The following is a 20412-nucleotide window of genomic DNA, read 5'->3' on the forward strand; positions in this document are numbered from 1 at the left end:
TAATACTATCTATAGCATGGTTTTGTTACCATGAGTTCCCATTCCTTTCATGGACACCAAATTATGAATACTGTAGAAATCAAAAGTTAATCTTAGAAAATGAAAAAAGGATAAGACTATATGCAAAGTCAATATTTTTACATTTTAATTGGTTAGGATAGCTTGTTTGAGACCACTAACTATCACATCCTTACCGTGGCAGGACAGTACAGCAAGTGTACACACACAGAAAAAAAACCTCAAGAGGTGACACTATCAACCAAGAGATGTCAGTGCATTGCGAGCATGCTATCAATTTAACTCAATCACACTGAATACATTACAGAATTAAAATTACCATACACATTGATTCTGAAATAGGTCACCACCATCAAAAGGTCCATATGAAAGTTGCTCTAGAAATCAATTTTGAATTGAATTTTGTTTAACAGAAATCCCATACTTTTTAATAAGGACCTAAATAATCCAATTAGAGTGAAGGATGCCCTTGCAACTGAGGAGCTCATCATCACAAATTTCAACAGAACTGAAATCATTCATTTTATTAAAACTTTATAACCTTTATTGTTGTGTAGTTAACCTCCCAGATGTGAACTGAATGATAACTGATGCAGTTCTGTCTTCTTGAGTCTGCTGACAGACAGTTTTTCCAGCACAGAGTTGCTCAAAAACTCTCTGGTAAGAAGTAAAATTGATAAGAATGGTGTCAATTTCATACTGCTACAAGAGCGGAGCAGCAGTGACAGGACATGGTACTATTCATGTGGAAAGTGAACTAAAAAACGATCTGGGGAGGGAGAGAATAGTAGCACATATTTGTTTCTCTCATTCTTCCTTGCTGCAGCCAGGCACTGAGGGTGATGTAGCGTAACAGACACCCAAACATCGTTGCCCAAATCTCCACAAGACAATATCCAACGTTGAACTGTAAATTAAAGTTAAAGCAAGAGATTAGAGGAAAAATACAAAGGTAATCAGATGAATATGGACTGGAGCGCCTTATATGTGTATGCAGAAGTTATGTCACTTCTTCCAGTTCTTTCTACCTAACAAAGAAAGTTTTTCCCCCCATAAGAGCTCTCCTTAACAGTTCATTCTACCAAAATACATAAGAAGAAACCAAATCTCCAGATTCTTAGAATCGCTCTTTTAGCTATGAATATGGTGGCAGAAACCCATGCGTGATACTTGATTAGCAGTTTTGGTTTATCCAACACTCCTAAAACACATGAAGGCTTTTCATGTTACTATTCTACACTATCTAAAGACAAATATATCAATAGTTATGCGATTAGTGGTAGATATACCAAATATGAGAAATCTCTTCACATTTCTGATAGTACTGCTAGCAATTACTATACCAGAATAGTCTGCTTTAGTGTTGGTGGTTAGTGCTTTCAACTACTTCAGTAGGGTTCCATGTAAGCACAGGGATCGACTTGTAAGAATGTCATTACAGGATTGATGCCCTTATAGTTAACATCATGGACGTTTAAATTATGATTATGTTTAGATCACCTCCATGATGCAGACACATATTCTATAACAGTTTCATTACAGCATGTTGCAAAAATTTAAAAGAAGAATAATTTAAAAAAAAGAATAATTTAAACTTGTTTTAACCTCCAACCCAGCAGCAGCAGAAGATTGAGTCTATGCTTCTGAGGTCCCTTACATCCTCAGCAACTCAGTGAAACTTAAATCATCCTCATCAGTTTTGCAGCTGATCAGACATCTACAGGCAGAAGCTATAAAGTGACCAGATACATTACTTGTCAGTTTCACTATCCTGTTGCTGGCTACTTTCAGAGAAAGTTTCATTAGCCACTGGCAAGTAAGTGGGCATCTGTGTTTTTCAAGCCCTGAAAATGATAAATTTAAAATGTAACAAAGAAGAAAGCTACTGATGGTCAGTCAAAACAGTTTTAATTGGAAGAGGGAGAAAAAGTTTTACCCCAATGATCTTGTGCAGACAAAACAGAAACTGGCCATCATGACTCCAGCATCCCAGTGGTAGAACAAATCTCCACGTCTATTCAAGGCAGATTAGCCAGACATCCAAATAAGAAAACACACGCACTCCCTACGTCTACAGATGCCAATCATCTGCTACCAGACTAAACCATTTTCAGTAGGTTGTTCTGCTACCTGAAGTATCTTCTTAAAATGCCATTAAGAAGAAATGGGATTATTTTTGATATTACCCAATATTGAAAATTGGAAAGATTAGTAGTTGATCATCTTTCCCCTTAAAATTTATCACATATGCAAATGTTATATCCTAACTAGTAAACATTGTTATTCTTGAATAATTTGTTCTACATTTCTAGTTCAGCAACTAGGTAGATTAAAGGAATATGGTCCACCTGATCTATGGCTTGCCACCTTCTTCCATGCTACCATTACGCCTCAAACATTAACAATCACCTTCTCCTTGTTTAATTCTCTCCTTAAACTCACTGCTTGTGTAAAACCTATCAGCTCTAATCCACCTCTGAATCACAGTTCATTCTTTTATATATTAAACATATTTATAAAGTTTAACAAATGAAAGTGTCCGGTGCAACCAGTCTTTAGCTCCTGCTCTTTGCAGGAAATTACTGCCACACTACCAGGACTTTATTCCCCTAATTTACCATTTTCCTTCACACACCTTCCATATATGTTGTCCTGGGGTAGGATTCAAGAAATAAGCTTTAATTTGTAAGCCCTTCTCCTGACAATGCATGAGCCACAAAGTGGACCTGATAAAAAACAAAAATGAAACTAACCAGTCTATTTCTGCAGTCCAAATAGACTGTAGTGCAAAAAATAAATAAATAAATAAAAAGCATTAATGGATTGTCAGTCTTCCAAATGAAAAAAAATGGAATACCTGGTATACACATATCTAACACAATCACTTGTCCCTTCCCCTAGAAACAGACTCTCAGTACTGCCAACCTGAAGCATTCAAAAATCATGAGTCATGCCCTCAAAAATCTAGTTTGTATTTATTTTTTAAAAAAATAATAAATATCAGAGGAGGAGGGACTGTAATTACCTTTAGGTTTTGAGTCTTTAGGGTTCACATTTCCAACCTGTTCTCTGTCAGACATGAGGACTAAAAACTTTATTTTTAAATGAAAGCTGAGATTCTCATGACTCTTGGAGCTTGGGGGTTTAAGTATCACAAGAGATGACATTACTATCTTTGTTCTACAGTGTCCTGCTTGCCCCTGAGGTATGGATGAGGAGGAGTAGGAAAACAGATGTCTGCACAGACTTGGTCGCTAGAAGCCTTCACACCAATTGAACCACTGCCCAGAGCTAGAGCAAGTAACTCCATGTTAATCTGACCTTGTAGCAGTGGACTCATCTGTTAGGTGAGACGTATCTCACTGTGAGGGCTTATGATTGATGGAGTACAGAGCAACACCAGGAGAGGCAGCACAGGCAGGTTCTGGTAGCCTGATGTCAATTTCAACACCTCAGCTTGTTCGCCAGCCTCCCAGCGTTCACTCAAACCTGTCTCCGTCTCCTCCTCCTGAACTAGTACAATACTGTCAGCCTTTGCAAAAAAAATAGGGACACCAGATAAAGGCAATGAAAACATAGCCATACAGTTTTCAGGGATTCATAGTCATCCTAATTAATTGTGAAATTAAATGTTTAACACACTTTCAGTTTTAATGAGGTGGTAACAAAGTTAAGGAAATTTACATTCAGAAACAGTTCTACTCTGAAAAAGTGACTTGATAAACAATCACTAGGGTTTCACGTGTGTTGTAGTAATGGTTTCCCTATCAATTTTGTTTTGTTTGTAAGTACAGAAACGTTTTCATAATTGCCATCTCTGCAAACTTGGCCTGGGATCCTAAAGCAAACCAAGTTCTTACCTGCTCATGCATTCGTATCAGCAATCAAGAGTCTGCAAGTTAAATACAACTGTACAACTCCAGTGTCCTCCAACTGTGCAACATTGTTAAAGTGATATTACATAGTTTCATTCGTCCTGAATTAGTGCAGTGAGTATTCGTAACTCAGCCCTGGTCTACACTATGGGGGTTGGGTCGAATTTAGCCATGTTAGGTAGATTTTAAAATGAATGCGTCTACACACCCAACCTCGTTCCATCGGCCTAAAGGGCTCTTAAAATCAACTTCTGTACTTCTCCCCTGCGAGGGGAGTAGCACTAAAAATCGACCTTGCTGGGTCGAATTTGGGGTAGCGCAGACGCAATTTCATGGTATTGGCCTCCAGGAGCTATCCCAGAGTGCTCCAATGTGACCGCTCTGGACAGCACTTTGAACTCCGATGCACTAGGCAGGTACAGAGGAAAAGCCCCGGGAAATTTTGAATTTCATTTCCTGTTTGGTCAGCATGGCGAGCTCAGCAGCACAGGTGACCATGCAGTCCCTCCAGAATTGCAAACGAGCTCCAGCATGGACCGAAAGGGAGACACTGGATCAGACTGCTGTATGGGGAGAAGAATCTGTGCAGGCCGAACTCCGATGAAAAAGAAGAAATGCTAATATATATGCCAAAATCGCACAGGGCATGGTGGAGAGGCTACAACAGGGACACACAGCAGTGCTGCGTGAAAGTGAAGGAGCTCAGACAAGTCTACCAAAAGACAAAGGAGGCAAACAAACAGTCATGCCGGGTCAGAGCTGCAGACATGTCACTTCTATGATCAGCTGCATGGCATTCTAATGGGGGACCGTACCACTACCCCACCACTGTCTGTTGACACCTGCAAGGGGGGAGTCTCATGCAACAGGGAGGAGGATTTTGTGGATGAGGAAGGAGGAGGAGGAGAACGCCGCGCAGCAGGCAAGCAGTGAATCCATTCTTCCCGGCAGCCAGGACCTTTTCATCACCCTGAAGCCAATACCCTCCCAAGGCGGGATCCCTGACCCTGAAGCTGGAGAAGGCACCTCTGGTGCACATTTGTAACTACAGTACAGGGTTTAAAAGCAATAGTGTTTAATGTTTGATTTGCCCTGAAGAATTGGGATGCATTCGCGGCCAGTACAGCTACTGGAAAAGTCTGTTAACGTGTCTGGGGATGGAGCGGAAATCCTCCAGGGACATCTTCATGAAGCTCTCCTGGAGGTACTCTGAAAGCCTTTGCAGAAGGTTTCTGGGGAGTGCTGCCTTATTTTGTCCTCCACGGTAGGACATTTTACCACGCCAAGCCAGTAGCAAGTAGTTGGAATCATTTCAGCACAAAGCATGGCAGCGAATGGTCCTGGGTTTTGGTCACATTCAAGCAACATTCAGTCTATATCTTTCTGTGTTAGCCTCAGGAGAGTGATACAATTCATGGTTACCTGGTTGAAATAGGGGAATTTTTGTAAGGGAACAGTAAAAAGGCCCCTTTCATGCTGGGCTGTTTGCGCCTAGCTAAAAGGGATCACCCTGGAGAATAGCCACGCGGTGGGGGGAGAAGGGGTGCTGCACATCCACCCGAAAACCAAAGCCCCTCCTTTTAAATATAAAACCCAACCGGCATTGCTTGCTATGGGAAAGGCGGGCGCTGAAGTTTGAAACCATTCCCACATGTTATGAAGGCATAAGAAGCCAACCCCATGTACCCTTTGGCTTACCATGGCTGCCTGGAAACCGAATTCTGTTGCCCAGCTGTGAGTGATGTGTCACCATAACAGCAGGCGCTCAATATAAAAGGCAAAATGAGTACCTAAAGCTCATATGCTGTAGGCTGTGAATTGCTTGATTCACTGTGAGTCTCCCTTTTGTCTCAGAAACGTATCATCTTAAATTTTACTCTCCCTTTTTATCCCCCCAAGGTGCAAATGTTTCTATGCTCCCCCTATCATCTTAGTCCCTGGGGTTATCGCAGATTAGAAGGCGAAAAAAACCACACTCGCAATGACGACATGTTTTCTGAGCTCATGCAGTCCTCCCACACTGATAGGGCACAGCTTAATGCATGGAGGCATTCAGTGGCAGAGGCCAGGAATGCATTAAGTGACCGCGATGAGCAGAGGTAGGAGGAGATACTGAGGCTAATGGGGGGAGCAAATGGACATGATGAGGCGTCTGGTGGAGCTGCAGGAAAGCCAACAAGAGCACAGACCCCCACTGCATCCATTGTGTAACCACCTGCCCTCCTCCCTAAGTTCCATATGCTCCTCACCCAGAAGCCCAAGAATGGTGGGGGGGAAGAGAGACTCCGGGCACCCAGACGCTCCACTCCAGTGGATGGTCCAAGCAACAGAAGGCTGTCATTCAAACAGTTTTGATTTGTAGTGTGGCTACAATAAGCAGTATGGCCTTGTCCTTCCCTCCTCCCGCACCCCACCCCACACAGGCTACCTTGTCAGTTCTCACTTTTTTTTTTTTTAAATTAACAAAGAAAGAATGCATGGTTTCAAAACAATAGATACTTTATTTTCTTTGCCAGCTATGATTAAAGGGAGGAGGGTGGTTGGCTTACAGGGAATTAAAATCAACAAAGGGGGCGGGTTTGCAGCTAGGAGAAACACACACAACTGTCACTCCGTAGCCTGGCCAGTCACGAAACTGGTTTTCAAAGCCTCTCTGATGAGCAGCATGCCTAGCTGTGCTCTTCTAATCGCCCTGGTGTCTGGCTGCTCAAAATTGGCCACCAGGCAATTTGCCTCAACCTCCCACCCCGCCATAAACATCTCCCCCTTACTCTCACAGAGATTGTGAAGCACACAGCAAGCAGCAATAACAATGGGAATGTTGGCTGCGCTGAAGTCTAACCTAGTCAGCAAACAGTACCAGCGAGCTTTTAAATGTCCAAAGGCACACTGTACCACCATTCTGCACTTGCTCAGCCTATAGCTGAACTGCTCCTTACTACTGTCCAGACTTCCTGTGTACGGCTTCATGAGCCATGGCATTAAAGGGTAGGCTGGGTCCCCAAGGATAACTTGGCATTTCAACATCCCCAACAGTAATTTTCTGGTCTGGGAAGTAAGTCCCTTCTTGCAGCTGCTCAAACAGTCTAGAGCTCCTAAAGACGCGAGCATCATGTACCTTTCCCGGCCATCCCACGTTGATGCTGATGTTGGTGAAACGTCCCTTGTGATCCACCAGTGCTTGCAACACCACTGAAAAGTAACCCTTTCAGTTTATGTGCTGGCTGCCAAGGTGGTCCGGTCCCAAGATAGGGATATGCGTTCTGTCTATCGTCCCACCACAGTTAGGGAACCCTATTGCAGCAAAGCCATCCACTATGACCTGCACATTTCCCAAAGTCACTACCCTTGATAGCAGAAGCTCAGTGATTGTGTTGGCTACTTGGATCACAGCAGCCCCCACTCCAAACTGATTCCCAACTGACCGGTAGCTGTGTGGTGTTGCAAGCTTCCAGAGGGCTATTGCCACTCGGCTTCTCAACTGTGAGGGCTGCTCTCTTCTTGGTATTCTTGCGCTTCAGGGCAGGGGAAAGCAAGTCACAACGTTCCATGAAAGTGCCCTTACGCATGTGAAAGTTTTGCAGCCACTGGGAATCATCCCAGACCTGCAACACTATGTGGTCCCACCAGTCTGTGCTTGTTTGCCGGGACTGGAATCGGCCTTCCACTGTATCAACCAGCTCCACTGCCACCATGATCTCCCAATTGCCACAGTCCGTGCTTTCAGGAAGTCTGTGTCCATGTCCTCCTCACAATCGTCCTCGTGCTGGCATCTCTTAGCCAGGTTCTGCACATACTGCAGGATAATGCACGAGGTGTTTACAACGCTCACAACAGCAGCAGTGACCTGACAACCCAGAAAAAAGGCACGAAACGATTGTCTGCCGTCACTTTCATGGAGGGAGGGGAGACTGACGACATGTACCCAAAACCACGCACAACGTTTTTGCCCCAGGCATTGGGAGCTTAACCCAGACTTCCAATGGGCAGCGGAGACTGCAGGAACTGTGGGATAGCTACCCACAGTGCACCGCTCTATGAGTCAATGCTAGCCACGGTATTGAGGACGCACTCTGCCGACTTAATGCGCTTAGTGGGGACATACACAATTGACTGTATAAAATCAATTTCTAAAGATAGACTTCTATAAAATCGACCTAATTTCGTAGTGTAGACATACCCTTCATTTACATAGGCATCTTTGGTAAAAAGCACAAATGCAGTAAATCCAAGATACCAAAGTAACTCTTTTTACCTCACTATTTTTAATAAGTAACAGATTACGATGGCTTGTGGGTAACTGACACTAACTAAACTAATAACTAAATTAAATAAATTAAATAAATAAATTAAATAACTAAATTATTTACACAAGTGTGATAAAGTGGACTAGGCCCTGAGACCACCTTCTGGAGGCCTTGTGGTCCTGCCAGACCCTGCCCCAAAAAAGGGAAGTGGAGAGAGTCCTCCAAGCAGCCTAGAGCAGTGGCATGGGACACAGGTGCCAGAAGCAGCCAATCCAGGCCCAGCAGACCCATATAAAAGGAGTTGCAGTGCAGAGCAGAGATCAGTTCCTTGATGACAGAGCATGGATAGTGTGCCTGGCTGGCTGAGGGAGCTACAGGACCTCGGACAGAGAAGTTCTGGCAAACACAAAGGAGCTCCGGATTGGCTGCTGGGACTCAACCAGGACAAGGCCCAGAGATAAGGGCGAGGAATTAGCTGTGTCCATGGAGAAGTGGCCCAGAGAATTGTAGCAGCAATACAGTTTAACTAAAGGGATGCAGTGGATGGCTGGTATCTAGGCAGTCCCTGGGCTGGGACCTGGAGTAGAGGGTGTGCCTGAGTCTCTTTCCCCCTCCCCCTGCAGCCACTGGGAAAGTGACCTGGACTTTGATGCACGGCAGAAGAGGAACTGAATTCTTTTAGTAGCCCAGCAGAAGAGTTGGAGCCAGAAAGGCCCAGAGAGGCAAAGAGTGTCTAGGGAGGGAACCCTGGTGGATGTGATGGCCGGGACTGCTTGAAGAGCAGGGACAATTTGAGAGTGCCCAGAAGGGGCTGAGAGACAGTTTGAACCAGGATACTGTAATATGCCCTGTTGGACTGATTGAGGATCTAGCCCAGGAACATGGCTGCAGATAAAACAGATGTTAGAGAGCACTGAGATAGGCCCCCTGTTGGACTTATATCGCAGAAGGGGTTTGATTTTTATTTCACATAGAGACTCTGTGGGGACTCAGCCAGAGGGTGAGTCACTGAAGACTCATCAGAGAGAGTGTGAGCGAGCGAGCGTGTGTGTAGGCACACACAGACAGGGGATGCTCATGAGAGGTGAGTGCGAGCCCATTACAAGAAGTTGCGGACAGAGGAATTGGAAACAGTTTCCAACACTATGAAGCAATATTTGGACACAGCCGTTTAACTGATAAGCAAGTTTTGGGATGAAAAAATTTAAATTAGAATGCAAATATTGAGGTGATTGAGTATTTGTTGATTTTGAATCATTTTAAAAATTTACCAGAAACTGTGCAATCTTAAAGCTACTGTACCTCTCACTTTAAGTGTTTGGATACAAATGAAAATATAGTCCAAAACCTGCACAGAGTAAAGACTCCACTTTAAAGAACCCTGATATTCCAAGCCTTTTCTTTCTGTAGTAATCCATGAACACTTTGTCTAGGTCTACTTATATCTATCATGATAGGCAATTTCATATGGAACGAAAAAACACAGCTCTTTCCCTACTACCCGTCCGAGGATAAAATGGCTACAAAGTAAACTGTATCCCATAATTTATGCACGAGCAGTTCTATTTCCTTTAGTGATAGTATAAGTCAGGGATCGGCAACCTTTGGCACGCAGCCCACCAGGGTAAGCCCCCTGGCGGGCCGGGCCTGTTTGTTTACCTGCCGTGTCCACAGGTTTGGCCGATCACGGCTCCCACTGGCCGCGCTTTGCCGCTCCAGGCCAAGGGGGCAGCCACGAAGCGCGGCCAGCGGCAGCCACGAAGCGCAGCCGAACCTACGGACAAGGCAGGTAAACAAACCGGCCTGGCCCACCAAAGGGCTTACCCTGGCGAGCCGCATGCCAAAGGTTGCCGATCCCTGCACTAGTGCAAAATAATCCTCGAAAACAAGTTACAGTAGTAATTTGTACATAAACTATTTAAATGTATTGCAAATACTGTATTAACCCTTTTGATAACATATATAACCCAAGGCCATAGGAAGTGCTTCTGTGTCAATGTAGCAAAATAAGAATAAAATTGTTACAAAAAGCTTGAGTTCTGTGTGTATGTTTTTATGACCGAATGTTGTACTTTTATTCCCACTACAAATTGGTCAGTTTAGTACCAAGCTTCAAAGAGGTTCTGAAGTAACAAACCGTGGGCCTGATTGTACATGTCCTCCATGCACAGCCTCCTATGGAAGAAGTTGGTTTATGCTCCATGAGCTTGCAAGATAAAGCACCTGAGTCGTTCATGTGTACCATTTTAATAGGAGTATTATAGCTCCAAAAAAAAAAAAAACTGTGTTAATCTGAAAAGTTGTTTACATTAATAAACCAATAAAAATAAGAACTATACATTAAAAGCAGCACTATTTAAGTCCATCTGCATAAGCCAACTCTGATCATGCGTATCTCTACGACATGACTACACTCAGTTGTCCCCTACCCTGGTTACAACACAGTTTACCCCCCTCTACCCAAAATGTATGGGAGCACTGTTAATCTATTATAGTAGTCAGAACCTAAAACTTCAGATTTAACCCAGTTACAGGGACACTACTAGGCTTCCTTTCCACAAACTTCCAACCGTATTGAATCTGGGTCCTCCACCTCTATTATATTTTGTCTACAAAGCTTTAAAAATACAACCAAATACAGAAACACCTTTTAGTTAAATTAAAAAACTGTCACAAGGTTGTGTATAAATCATGCTATTAATTAAGAGCTATGAACAGATCAACCAAAAATTCTTCCGACCATATTTTTTCAAAAGCCAAAAACGGCAAGTACTTTTCATTTTTTATTTTATTAGAAAGTTAATTATATGCTAGTACTGCAATCTTCAATACATATGCCCTTTACTGAAACCCTACTAGCATCAAATATGACAAAAGTCCACAAAATGTAAATGATTTCTTTTACATTGCATTGATCAAATCGTTAAAATATAGAGATCCATAAAAACAATCAGAATTGCGCACACAACACTATCCTGGCATACTTAATCTAACAATTGGAGAAAACTCAACCCAAGCATTCCATATATCTTATATTTTTATAGTAACTCATTGAGAGTTTGAAACGTAAGTGTTATAAAGTTGCTCATGAAAACTAGGCAACTGGGATTTTCTTTTAAAAAAAAAGAAATTAAGCATTTTAAACATGTTCACAAAGTCCATTTATACAAAATTTGGGTCCTGTTAACCTTGAATATACTTTCACCAATAACATGTCTTCCACTCTAGTGATAGGAGTATGTAAAATACCATCTTTTGAAGGTTTCAGAGTAACAGCCGTGTTAGTCTGTATTCGCAAAAAGAAAAGGAGTACTTGTGGCACCTTAGAGACTAACCAATTTATTTGAGCATAAGCTTTCGTGAGCTACAGCTCACTTCATCGGATGCATACTGTGGAAAGTGTAGAAGATCTTTTATACACACAAAGCATGAAAAAATACCTCTCCCCACCCCACTCTCCTGCTGGCAATAGCTTATCTAAATGTGTATGATAATCAAGTTGGGCCATTTCCAGCACAAATCTGCTGGTTTGTGTGTGTGTGGGGGCGGCCGGGGGGGGGGGGGGGGAGAGAAAACCTGGATTTGTGCTGGAAATGGCCCAACTTGATTATCATACACATTTAGATAAGTTATTGCCAGCAGGAGAGCGGGGTGGGGGGAGGTATTTTTTCATGCTTTGTGTGTATAAAAGATCTTCTACACTTTCCACAGTATGCATCCGATGAAGTGAGCTGTAGCTCACGAAAGCTTATGCTCAAATAAATTGGTTAGTCTCTAAGGTGCCACAAGTACTCCTTTTCTTTTTGCATCTTTTGAAGGAGACGGACTTTTTTTTTTTAAATCACAAGAACATACCAACACAATATACTTTAAAAGTTCTGTAATCTGGACACAGATTCTTGTGTCTTAAAATTGACAAAGAAAATACTGTCCAGAACAAACCTTGCTTTTGCTTATTTGTGAGCATGTGCATCTTCATCAGTATTTTACCTTTATAATAATTGAGTGAGGTAGTCCTGTCCCTTGATTTCAAATGTCCCACCAGCCTGGACAAACTTAACAGTAACCATCTTAATTTTCTCACACTAGAAATGTTCTGAAAAAAAGTCTTGTTAACAAAATATATGTTTAACATATGCAACATTTTGAGCTCTTTACTGGACTAGTTTTTCCTGTTTTCCTTCATTTGGATGGTTTCTTCCCAATGTAATCCTCGACATTTGGAAAGTACAATGGTTAATGAAGAAAGGTTAGCTTTGTACAGTAAGCCAGTTCTTTGCATACTGTAAATGTGATAAATCACTCACTCTCTGATGTGCTGGAAGGGGACAAATCTTTGAATAAAAATGGATGCAAGGAAATTCAAATTCCAGTTCTGTTGACTATATGCCAAAGCAGAAAAGTGTAGCACAATTTAAGGCAAGATTTCCAAGAGAATGTGTCAGTTGTGTTAAAACCCTTTAATATGGGAAAGTGCTACAGTTAAGGCTGATATGTTGGTGATTATGTTATGTATAAAGCCAATCTCCCTCTTAGCTGAGCTTCATAATCCTGAACTCCTGACAAATAAACCAACCTCAATAAGTCTTATTATTTCTATTACACCTAGCACCTGGTGACACAGCCAAGGTCAGGTCCCCACTGTGGTAGGCTCTGTGCAAACATCAAATAAGAGATTATCCATTATTAAAAAGAAGACTGAGCAGGGAACCTGTAGGCTAGTCTCTCTCCTTGGAAGATTTTGAGAAAAGGAATATGTTACAGTGTGACATGTACAATTTCCCTAAGGACTTAAAAATCTCACTTTGTACCAGACCAAGAGCCCTGCTTGAACAGCAATTATTCACAGTCCAGACATTATCAAAGGCAGGTATCCCTTCATGGAAGGGATAACAGGAGTCTCAGTGGAGGAAAACAAGTTATCACAAAATATGAGTAAAGGGACCCATGGCAGAAGGGGCATGGCCCCGGTGTTTACCTGGCGGTGTTAAGCAGGGGGTGCTTGGTCCCAACCAGCTTGCGGACCTGCATGGCGATGTTGCTCAGCTCGTCGCTTAGCAGACAGCGGAGGCTCATGAACGAGGTCGGATACCCCACGATCTTCTCGGCCTCGGACACCACTTTACTCCAGTGAGACGCAGCAGAGGGAGAACCCGAGAACAGGCCCCTTCGCCACCGCACACCGCCGCCTCCTCCTCCCCGAGCAGACCAGAGCCTGGGGGGCGGCGGCCGCAGCAGCAGCAGCCGGGAGCAGCAGCCCCCTAAACGCAACAGCAGCAGGGGACACATTCTCCCAGCCCCTTAATAGTCCGTCCCCCCTGCCCCGCGCCGCGCCTCGCCTCGCCCCCAGCAGCTTTCGCCCGCCGCGCCCAGCCTGGCTGCGCTAAGGCTGCCCAGGCCCCCCGGTCTCCTGCCGCAGCCCCTCAGTGCCCCGTGCCCGACTGTACCCTAACTACTGTCGCCGCCGCCAACAGGCTCCTCTCCAGGGGCGGCCGGATACGAAGCCACCCCCTGTGTCCAGCCCTTCTCCCCGCGCAGTGCCTGGCCCCCGGACCCTCAACTCCTGCGAGCCGGGTCCCCTGCTCCCCGCCTGGGCAGCGACCAACCCCACTTCCCACAGGGACGATGCTGATGCTACTGCTACCGCCGCTCCCCGCGGCAGATGCGCGCTCTGCCTCCACCTCCGCCAGCCCGGGCTACTTGTGGCATGGGGGCAGCCATATTAGATGTCGCAAAACACGAGTCGTAAAGCAACGACGACCATGGAATTCGAACCCTCCCCGTTTCCTCACTTTCCGTCTTCAACTGGGGGCGGGGGGCACGGGCGGGATTCCAATCCACCTGCCCTCTCTCCGCTGCTTCCCGAATGGGGGAGGGTGCAGGAGGAAACACCCAGGGCAGCCCCTCCCCTGGGAGAGCCCGTCACACTCCCAGTGACATCCCCTCCAGCCCCTGCCCAGAGAGCCCATCACACCTCTAGTGACACACCCACTCCAGTTCCTTCCCAGAGAGCCGGGGACACACACAGTGACACCCCCTCCAGTTCCTCCCCAGAGAGCCCATCACTCCTCTAGTGACACCCGCTCCAGTCTGTCCCCAGAGAGTCAGTCTCACACACAGGGAAACCCCATCCAGTCCCTCCTGTCGTACATTGTGGCACAGTAAAAATGTTTTCCTCTTCCCGCTCTCCTGCACATTCCAATCGCCTGTGCTAAATTAATGTTAAGGTTGCAAAGTCAAGCATCGCAATGTTAGGAAATGGTCAGGGATAAGTTTGGCTAGGGAACTTTAATCCAGTCTCCTTGTGCATATGCATTGTGATACAGTCTTTAATTACATGACCATATATTATTTTCTCCACAGGACCCCTGCCCAAGTGCACATGATGGATGGTGCTCACTGAACAATATTCAGTATTTTGCTTTGTCTTTGTTGTTCAATGTGTGGCCTCCTGTGTTATTTACTACATGCTATTCCAACTCTGTACATGGGCTTTTCTATGACACTCATTGCTGTAGCATCTGAGAGTTTTGAATACATAAATGCATTTTTTCACAATCCCTCTGTGAATTGAGGTGGTATTATTATTCTGAACTGAGGCACAGAGCCATAAATGTCAAAGTACCAACAAATTTTGGGTGCCCAGTTGAATGTGCCTTTGGAGGGCTTTTTTCAGATTATTTTATAGCACTTAGTTCAGAACACAGCTATTATTGACTTCATTTGCAGTTGTGAGTGTTCAGCATTTCTGAAAGTTAGATCCAAACTTGAGCATGCAGAAAACCAGGAACACATAGTTAGTGGCCACCTGTGAGAAATTTGGTTTAAGTGACTTCCCCAATATCTCATAGGACCTCTGAAGCAGAGGTAGGGGTAGAATCCACTTCTCCAGGATAGTATTCAACTGCCACAATTACTCAATCCTTTCTCTTCCCGTAGTCCCCTTCCTCATTCATTTCACACCTCCCAAGCAGAGGAGGTAAAATGTGGGGAAAGTCCATGCTGCGCTCTTCTGCTGTCACTTACATTCCAGGGGCCAGCTGGAGGAGGGACACCATGACAGAACAGTTGGAGTGGGAGGCTTAGAAGCTGTAGAGACTCCTGACTCCTTGTCCTGGGGATCATTCCATCTACAGAGAGAGTCAGGAGAAGCAGGGTAACCTCCAGGCCCTTGACAACCATCGACCCAAGGTGCCTTTGTTCAATCATGCATCCAGCTCCTTCAGGAGATGGATCATGGCTCCTGCTTCTTCTATGCCCTGGAACAAAAGAGGGGGGGACAAAAAGCATATCACCTGCCTTCTGGTAAAGGACGGCACCCCTCTCACAAATCCATTGGAGATGTGGGAAAGGGCTAGGCCTCTTTTATGCTAGCCTTTTCTCCCCAGATTTAAATGATGCCATCACCTGTGGTGTCCCAGGGGACAAATTCCCTATGGTCAGTGCGGGTGACCAGGACCAGTTAGAGGAACCTCTCACTCTGGCTGAGTTCTCAGAAGCCTTCTGTCTGATGCCCACCAACAAATCTACAGGCATCAACAAGCTGACCATGGAGTTCTACTGCGTATTCTGGGACGTCCTTGGCTCAGACCTTACCACCATTTGTGCCAAGTTCTTGGGCATCTGGGTGCTCACCCTTCTGTGCAGACAGACCCTGCTGCCTAAGAAGGGGGACCTCCATGACTTCAGGAATTGGTTCCCAGTTTTGCTCCTCAGCGTGAACTACAAGGTTGTCACAAAAACTATCTCAGTGCAGCTGGGGTCTGTGCTGGTAGATGTGATCCCCCTGACCAGACATATGCTGTCCCAGACCAGACCATCTTCAACAACCTCTATCTGGTCCAGGACCTATTCCATCTTATGTATAGGGATGGTCTGTTGTTCTCCCTCCTGTCCCTGGACATGGAGAAGGCATATGACATGATGGATCACAGGTGGTCACTGTGTGAGCATTCGACTTCAGAACCCGCTTCAAGGGGTTTCTCCAGCTGCTATACACCTCTGAAGAGTGTCTGGTCATGGTCAACTAGGTGTTGACCAAACCCATCACCTTCCATCAATGGGTGTGCCAGGGCTGCCTGCTGTCCGGTCAGCTCTATACCATTTCTATTGATCCCTTCTTCCATTTCCCCGATAAGAGGATGACGGGGTTGGTGCTTTGGGAGCCAGACTTGTGAGTGGTCCTGTTGGCATGTGCCAACAATGTGCTTCTTATGGCCCAGGACCCGGGAGCCCTGGCGCAGGTGGAGGCTTGCCAAGACATCCATTCAGCAACCTCCTCTGCCTTGGTGAACTTGGTCAAGAGCTCTGGCCTGATGAACAGGGACATGTGTCAGGCAGGCTCCCTCCCAGCCCTGGTTTGTATCATCCAGTGCGGCATGGGTCCACTGCTCTGTCTGGGCATCTATCTTTCTGCCATCGATCTCTTCCCACTGGAGAACTGGAGCAATCTAGAGGCCAGGGTATCTGACCAGTTGCGGAGGTGGATGGGGCTACTCCAGTGTCTTTCCCTACCGGAGTGGGAACTGGTGCTCCACCATCTGGTCCTGTCCATATGCTCTGGCATCAGTTCAACACCCTTCCCCTACCCCCAGGAACCCTGGCCAGCCATGGGAAGAAAATCCTGGCATTTTTCTGGATGGAACTGCATTGGGTCTCTTTGGGTGTCCTGATCCTCCTCTTCGGGGAGGGCTGATAAGGCCTGGTCTGCACCCACATCCAGGTCCATGCCTTCTGCCTTCACGCCATGCAGAGACTCCTGTTCAGTGCAGGTAGTCCTGCAAGGGTGATGCTGGCTTACGCCTTCGTGCACCATCTCTAAGGGCTCTGATACGACTGGCAGCTGTTTTACCTCCACCTGAGAGGTCTCCCTTGAGACCTCTCTGAGCTGCTGGTCTTTTACCAGGACCTCCTCAGGACCTAGAAGCTAATTTCAGTGACCGGGTTTGTAGCGGCTGCTGAGGAGGAGGACCTTCTTGCAGAACCCCGGCTACACAATCCACACCATAGAGTGCAAGTGGCACTCCTGTGGTATGTCAGAGGTTGTTCCTGGCTGGTGCCACCAGAATCAGACAGTTTCTGTATTATGATTGGAGGATCTGGGTGGAGCCTGTGGAATGTGGCCTGCACATAGGTTTGTCCACCCAACACGTCCCCTGTCCTGAGCATCCTGTTTCTCTCACTTTCCTCAAGTGGGTCCTATGGGTGGAGCCTCCCCACACACTGCTCATCCTTGGACCTCATCATCGGCCCCTGACCCATGAGCCTTCACAGCCACCCCCAGCTGACAACCTAAGTCAGCCATATCTGGGTGTTTTATTATGGGCACTGTAAAATGCACTCCCAGACACCAGGGCAATCCCCCTGCCAAATATCATGCATGGAGGTGCTAAACGTGACAGATATAGGGAATTCCTGCAATATCCTGAACAAACCTTATTAAATTAAGTTTAAGTATCTTAGGAGTTAATTGTATTTAAAATGCAAATGTTTATGTATTATTGTGGGATTGTATGTACCATCTCTAGGGGGAGATATGCCTGACATAAACTCTGGGAAGTGTTATGAGCTTCAAAGTACTATTTGAAACAATGGTCTGGAGAAGAATGGACTTCTAAAGTTAAATGGGTTTCCCAGGAAATCTCTGGAGGGAAGTGTATGCAAATATACCCCCTCCAGTTATGCAAGAACTCAGCCTTCTGAAGCTTCACTGAAGGAAAGGACATTTGTCTGCTGATCATGTATTACACAACAACAAGATCAAAGGCCCAAACTGTGTAAATGAGTGACTGACAGATTCATGGGTGTGATTGCTATGAACCATGGCAGTTATGAACTTGTAACCACAGAAAAACCCCTCAGTGGGACTTGAAGGACTGACTCTTATCAGACCCCTCATTAGAGTTGGAGAGATCTCTGGTAAGCTTAATAGTATATGGGTATGTTCTTTTTTTGTTTGTCTGTTTGTTTTAATATGTTTTCTCTGTAATACTGTTACCTTAAGAATAAATGTGCTTGCTTAGAAAAAGCGGTGTGGCACCTTATAAGCTGTGAGTAATTATGCTGTTTATAGCCCTTGAGAAGAAGGCAAATTTGTCCTCCTTAGGCAGTTTAACTTGCTCGGGAATTCACAGAGTAGGCAGGGAACTGTGGAGCCTGGAAAAACCCTGGTCAGGAGGGAGAGACTTGCAATCTGTGCCCAAGAGAGGTGATGGCTAAGTAGCTGGGAGCTTAGGGTGGGTGCTTTTGCTAGACCATAGTTATAGAGGTGTAGTTGCCCTGAACTGTGACACAAGAGCTTATCAATAAAATAGCTGTAAAATGTTTTTAACATGGGCAAAACAACATATTTTCCCCTAACCTCATTCTGAGAAATGGCTGAACCACTGTTGCTTAAATTAAAAAATCAATGAATCAGCATGAGGCAGACACCTGTCATGGAAAATTTCAACCCAAATGGCTAAAGTTTGACAATGTTATAAGTAACTAAAAACATAGTCTTATAATGGAAAAGGATGGGCAACCTTATCTATAGGTATCTTGACCTGCACCACCTATAATTTAGAATTGTGCAGTGTCTCTCTCCAGAAACCATCAGAAACAAAAGGTATGATTTCTTTACTGTATTTTAAAGTTATTGTGGACAGCTAATTAACCTGCTAATTTGTCTCTTGTTAGTTCATTTCTCCTCAGGATTCCACAATACCCACTTAGAGAATCCCAGTGTACAATAAGAAAAGGAGTACTTGTGGCACCTTAGAGACTAACCAATTTATTTGAGCATAAGCTTTTGTGAGCTACAGCTCACTTCATCGGATGCATGCTGTGGAAAGTGTAGAAGATCTCTTTATACACACAAAGCATGAAAAAATACCTCTCCCCACCCCACTCTCCTGCTGGTAATAGCTTATCTAAAGTGACCACTCTCCTTACAATGTGCATGATAATCAAGGTGGGCCATTTCCAGCACAAATCCAGGGTTTAACAAGAATGTCTTGGGGCGGGGGGGGGGGTAGGAAAAAACAAGGGGAAATAGGTTACCTTGCATAATGACTTAGCCACTCCCAGTCTCTATTCAAGCCTAAGTTAATTGTATCCAATTTGCAAATGAATTCCAATTCAACAGTTTCTCGCTGGAGTCTGGATTTGAAGTTTTTTTGTTGTAATATCGCAACTTTCATGTCTTTAATCGTGTGACCAGAGAGATTGAAGTGTTCTCCGACTGGTTTATGAATGTTATAATTCTTGATATCTGATTTGTGTCCATTTATTCTTTTACATAGAGACTGTCCGGTTTGACCAATGTACATGGCAGAGGAGCATTGCTGGCACACGATGGCATATATCACATTGGTGGATGTGCAGGTGAACGAGCCTCTGATAGTGTGGCTGATGTTATTAGGCCCTGTGATGATCTCCCCTGAATAGATATGTGGGCACAGTTGGCAACGGGCTTTGTTGCAAGGATAGGTTCCTGGGTTAGTGGCTCTGTTGTGTGGTATATGGTTGCTGGTGAGTATTTGCTTCAGGTTGGGGGGCTGTCTGTAGGCAAGGACTGGCCTGTCTCCCAAGATTTGTGAGAGTGTTGGGTCATCCTTCAGGATAGGTTGTAGATCTTTAATAATGCGTAGGAGGGGTTTTAGTTGGGGGCTGAAGGTGACGGGGTGGGGGGAGGTATTTTTTCATGCTTTGTGTGTATAAAAAGATCTTCTACACTTTCCACAGTATGCATCCGATGAAGTGAGCTGTAGCTCACAAAAGCTTATGCTCAAATAAATTGGTTAGTCCCTAAGGTGCCACAAGTACTCCTTTTCTTTTTGCGAATACAGACTAACACGGCTATTACTCTGAAACCAGTGTACAATATATTCCTTCTGCTTCTGATGAGTCTTAAGCGTACAGAATCAATAAAGATAGGAAAAATAAAGCCCCTTCTTCATTTTCAGTTGATTTCGAGAAGCCTCCCCAGGAAAAGAAACTCCTGTAGGGAAGCTAGCATCACAGCATGGGAAACAAAGAGCTAAAGTGAAGAGAAACGTGTCTGCTTGCAGTAGTATGTTCTGGTCTAATGCAAATCAGGACACATCAAAGCCCATCAATGCCTACCACCACTGCCAGTTCTGGCAATCTTCTTTTCAAAGCACAAGTGAAATGTGGGAACATTGTCCATACCTCCACCTCTGCAAGGACATACATATATGTCTGAGGAATGCCTGGCTTTTCAATCTTTTCATATTTACCACAATCTTACTTAAAATAATCACAGTCTGCAA

The 20412-nt window shown here is 44.9% G+C and overlaps 1 protein-coding gene across 1 annotated transcript in view; it reads right to left on the reverse strand.

The window, feature by feature from the left end:
* PDSS2 (decaprenyl diphosphate synthase subunit 2) overlaps positions 1–13904 on the reverse strand; it is a 195629-nt gene extending 181725 nt beyond the window's left edge. The window contains exon 1 of the mRNA XM_073336930.2: positions 13119–13904. Within this exon, the coding sequence (XP_073193031.1) occupies positions 13119–13429 (311 nt within the window). The 5' untranslated portion in view covers positions 13430–13904. The remainder of the gene's footprint in view (positions 1–13118) is intronic.
* Between the last annotated feature and the right edge of the window lie 6508 nt (positions 13905–20412).

This window comes from Lepidochelys kempii, chromosome 3, assembly GCF_965140285.1.
Source record: "Lepidochelys kempii isolate rLepKem1 chromosome 3, rLepKem1.hap1, whole genome shotgun sequence".
Taxonomy (NCBI): Eukaryota; Metazoa; Chordata; order Testudines; family Cheloniidae; genus Lepidochelys; species Lepidochelys kempii.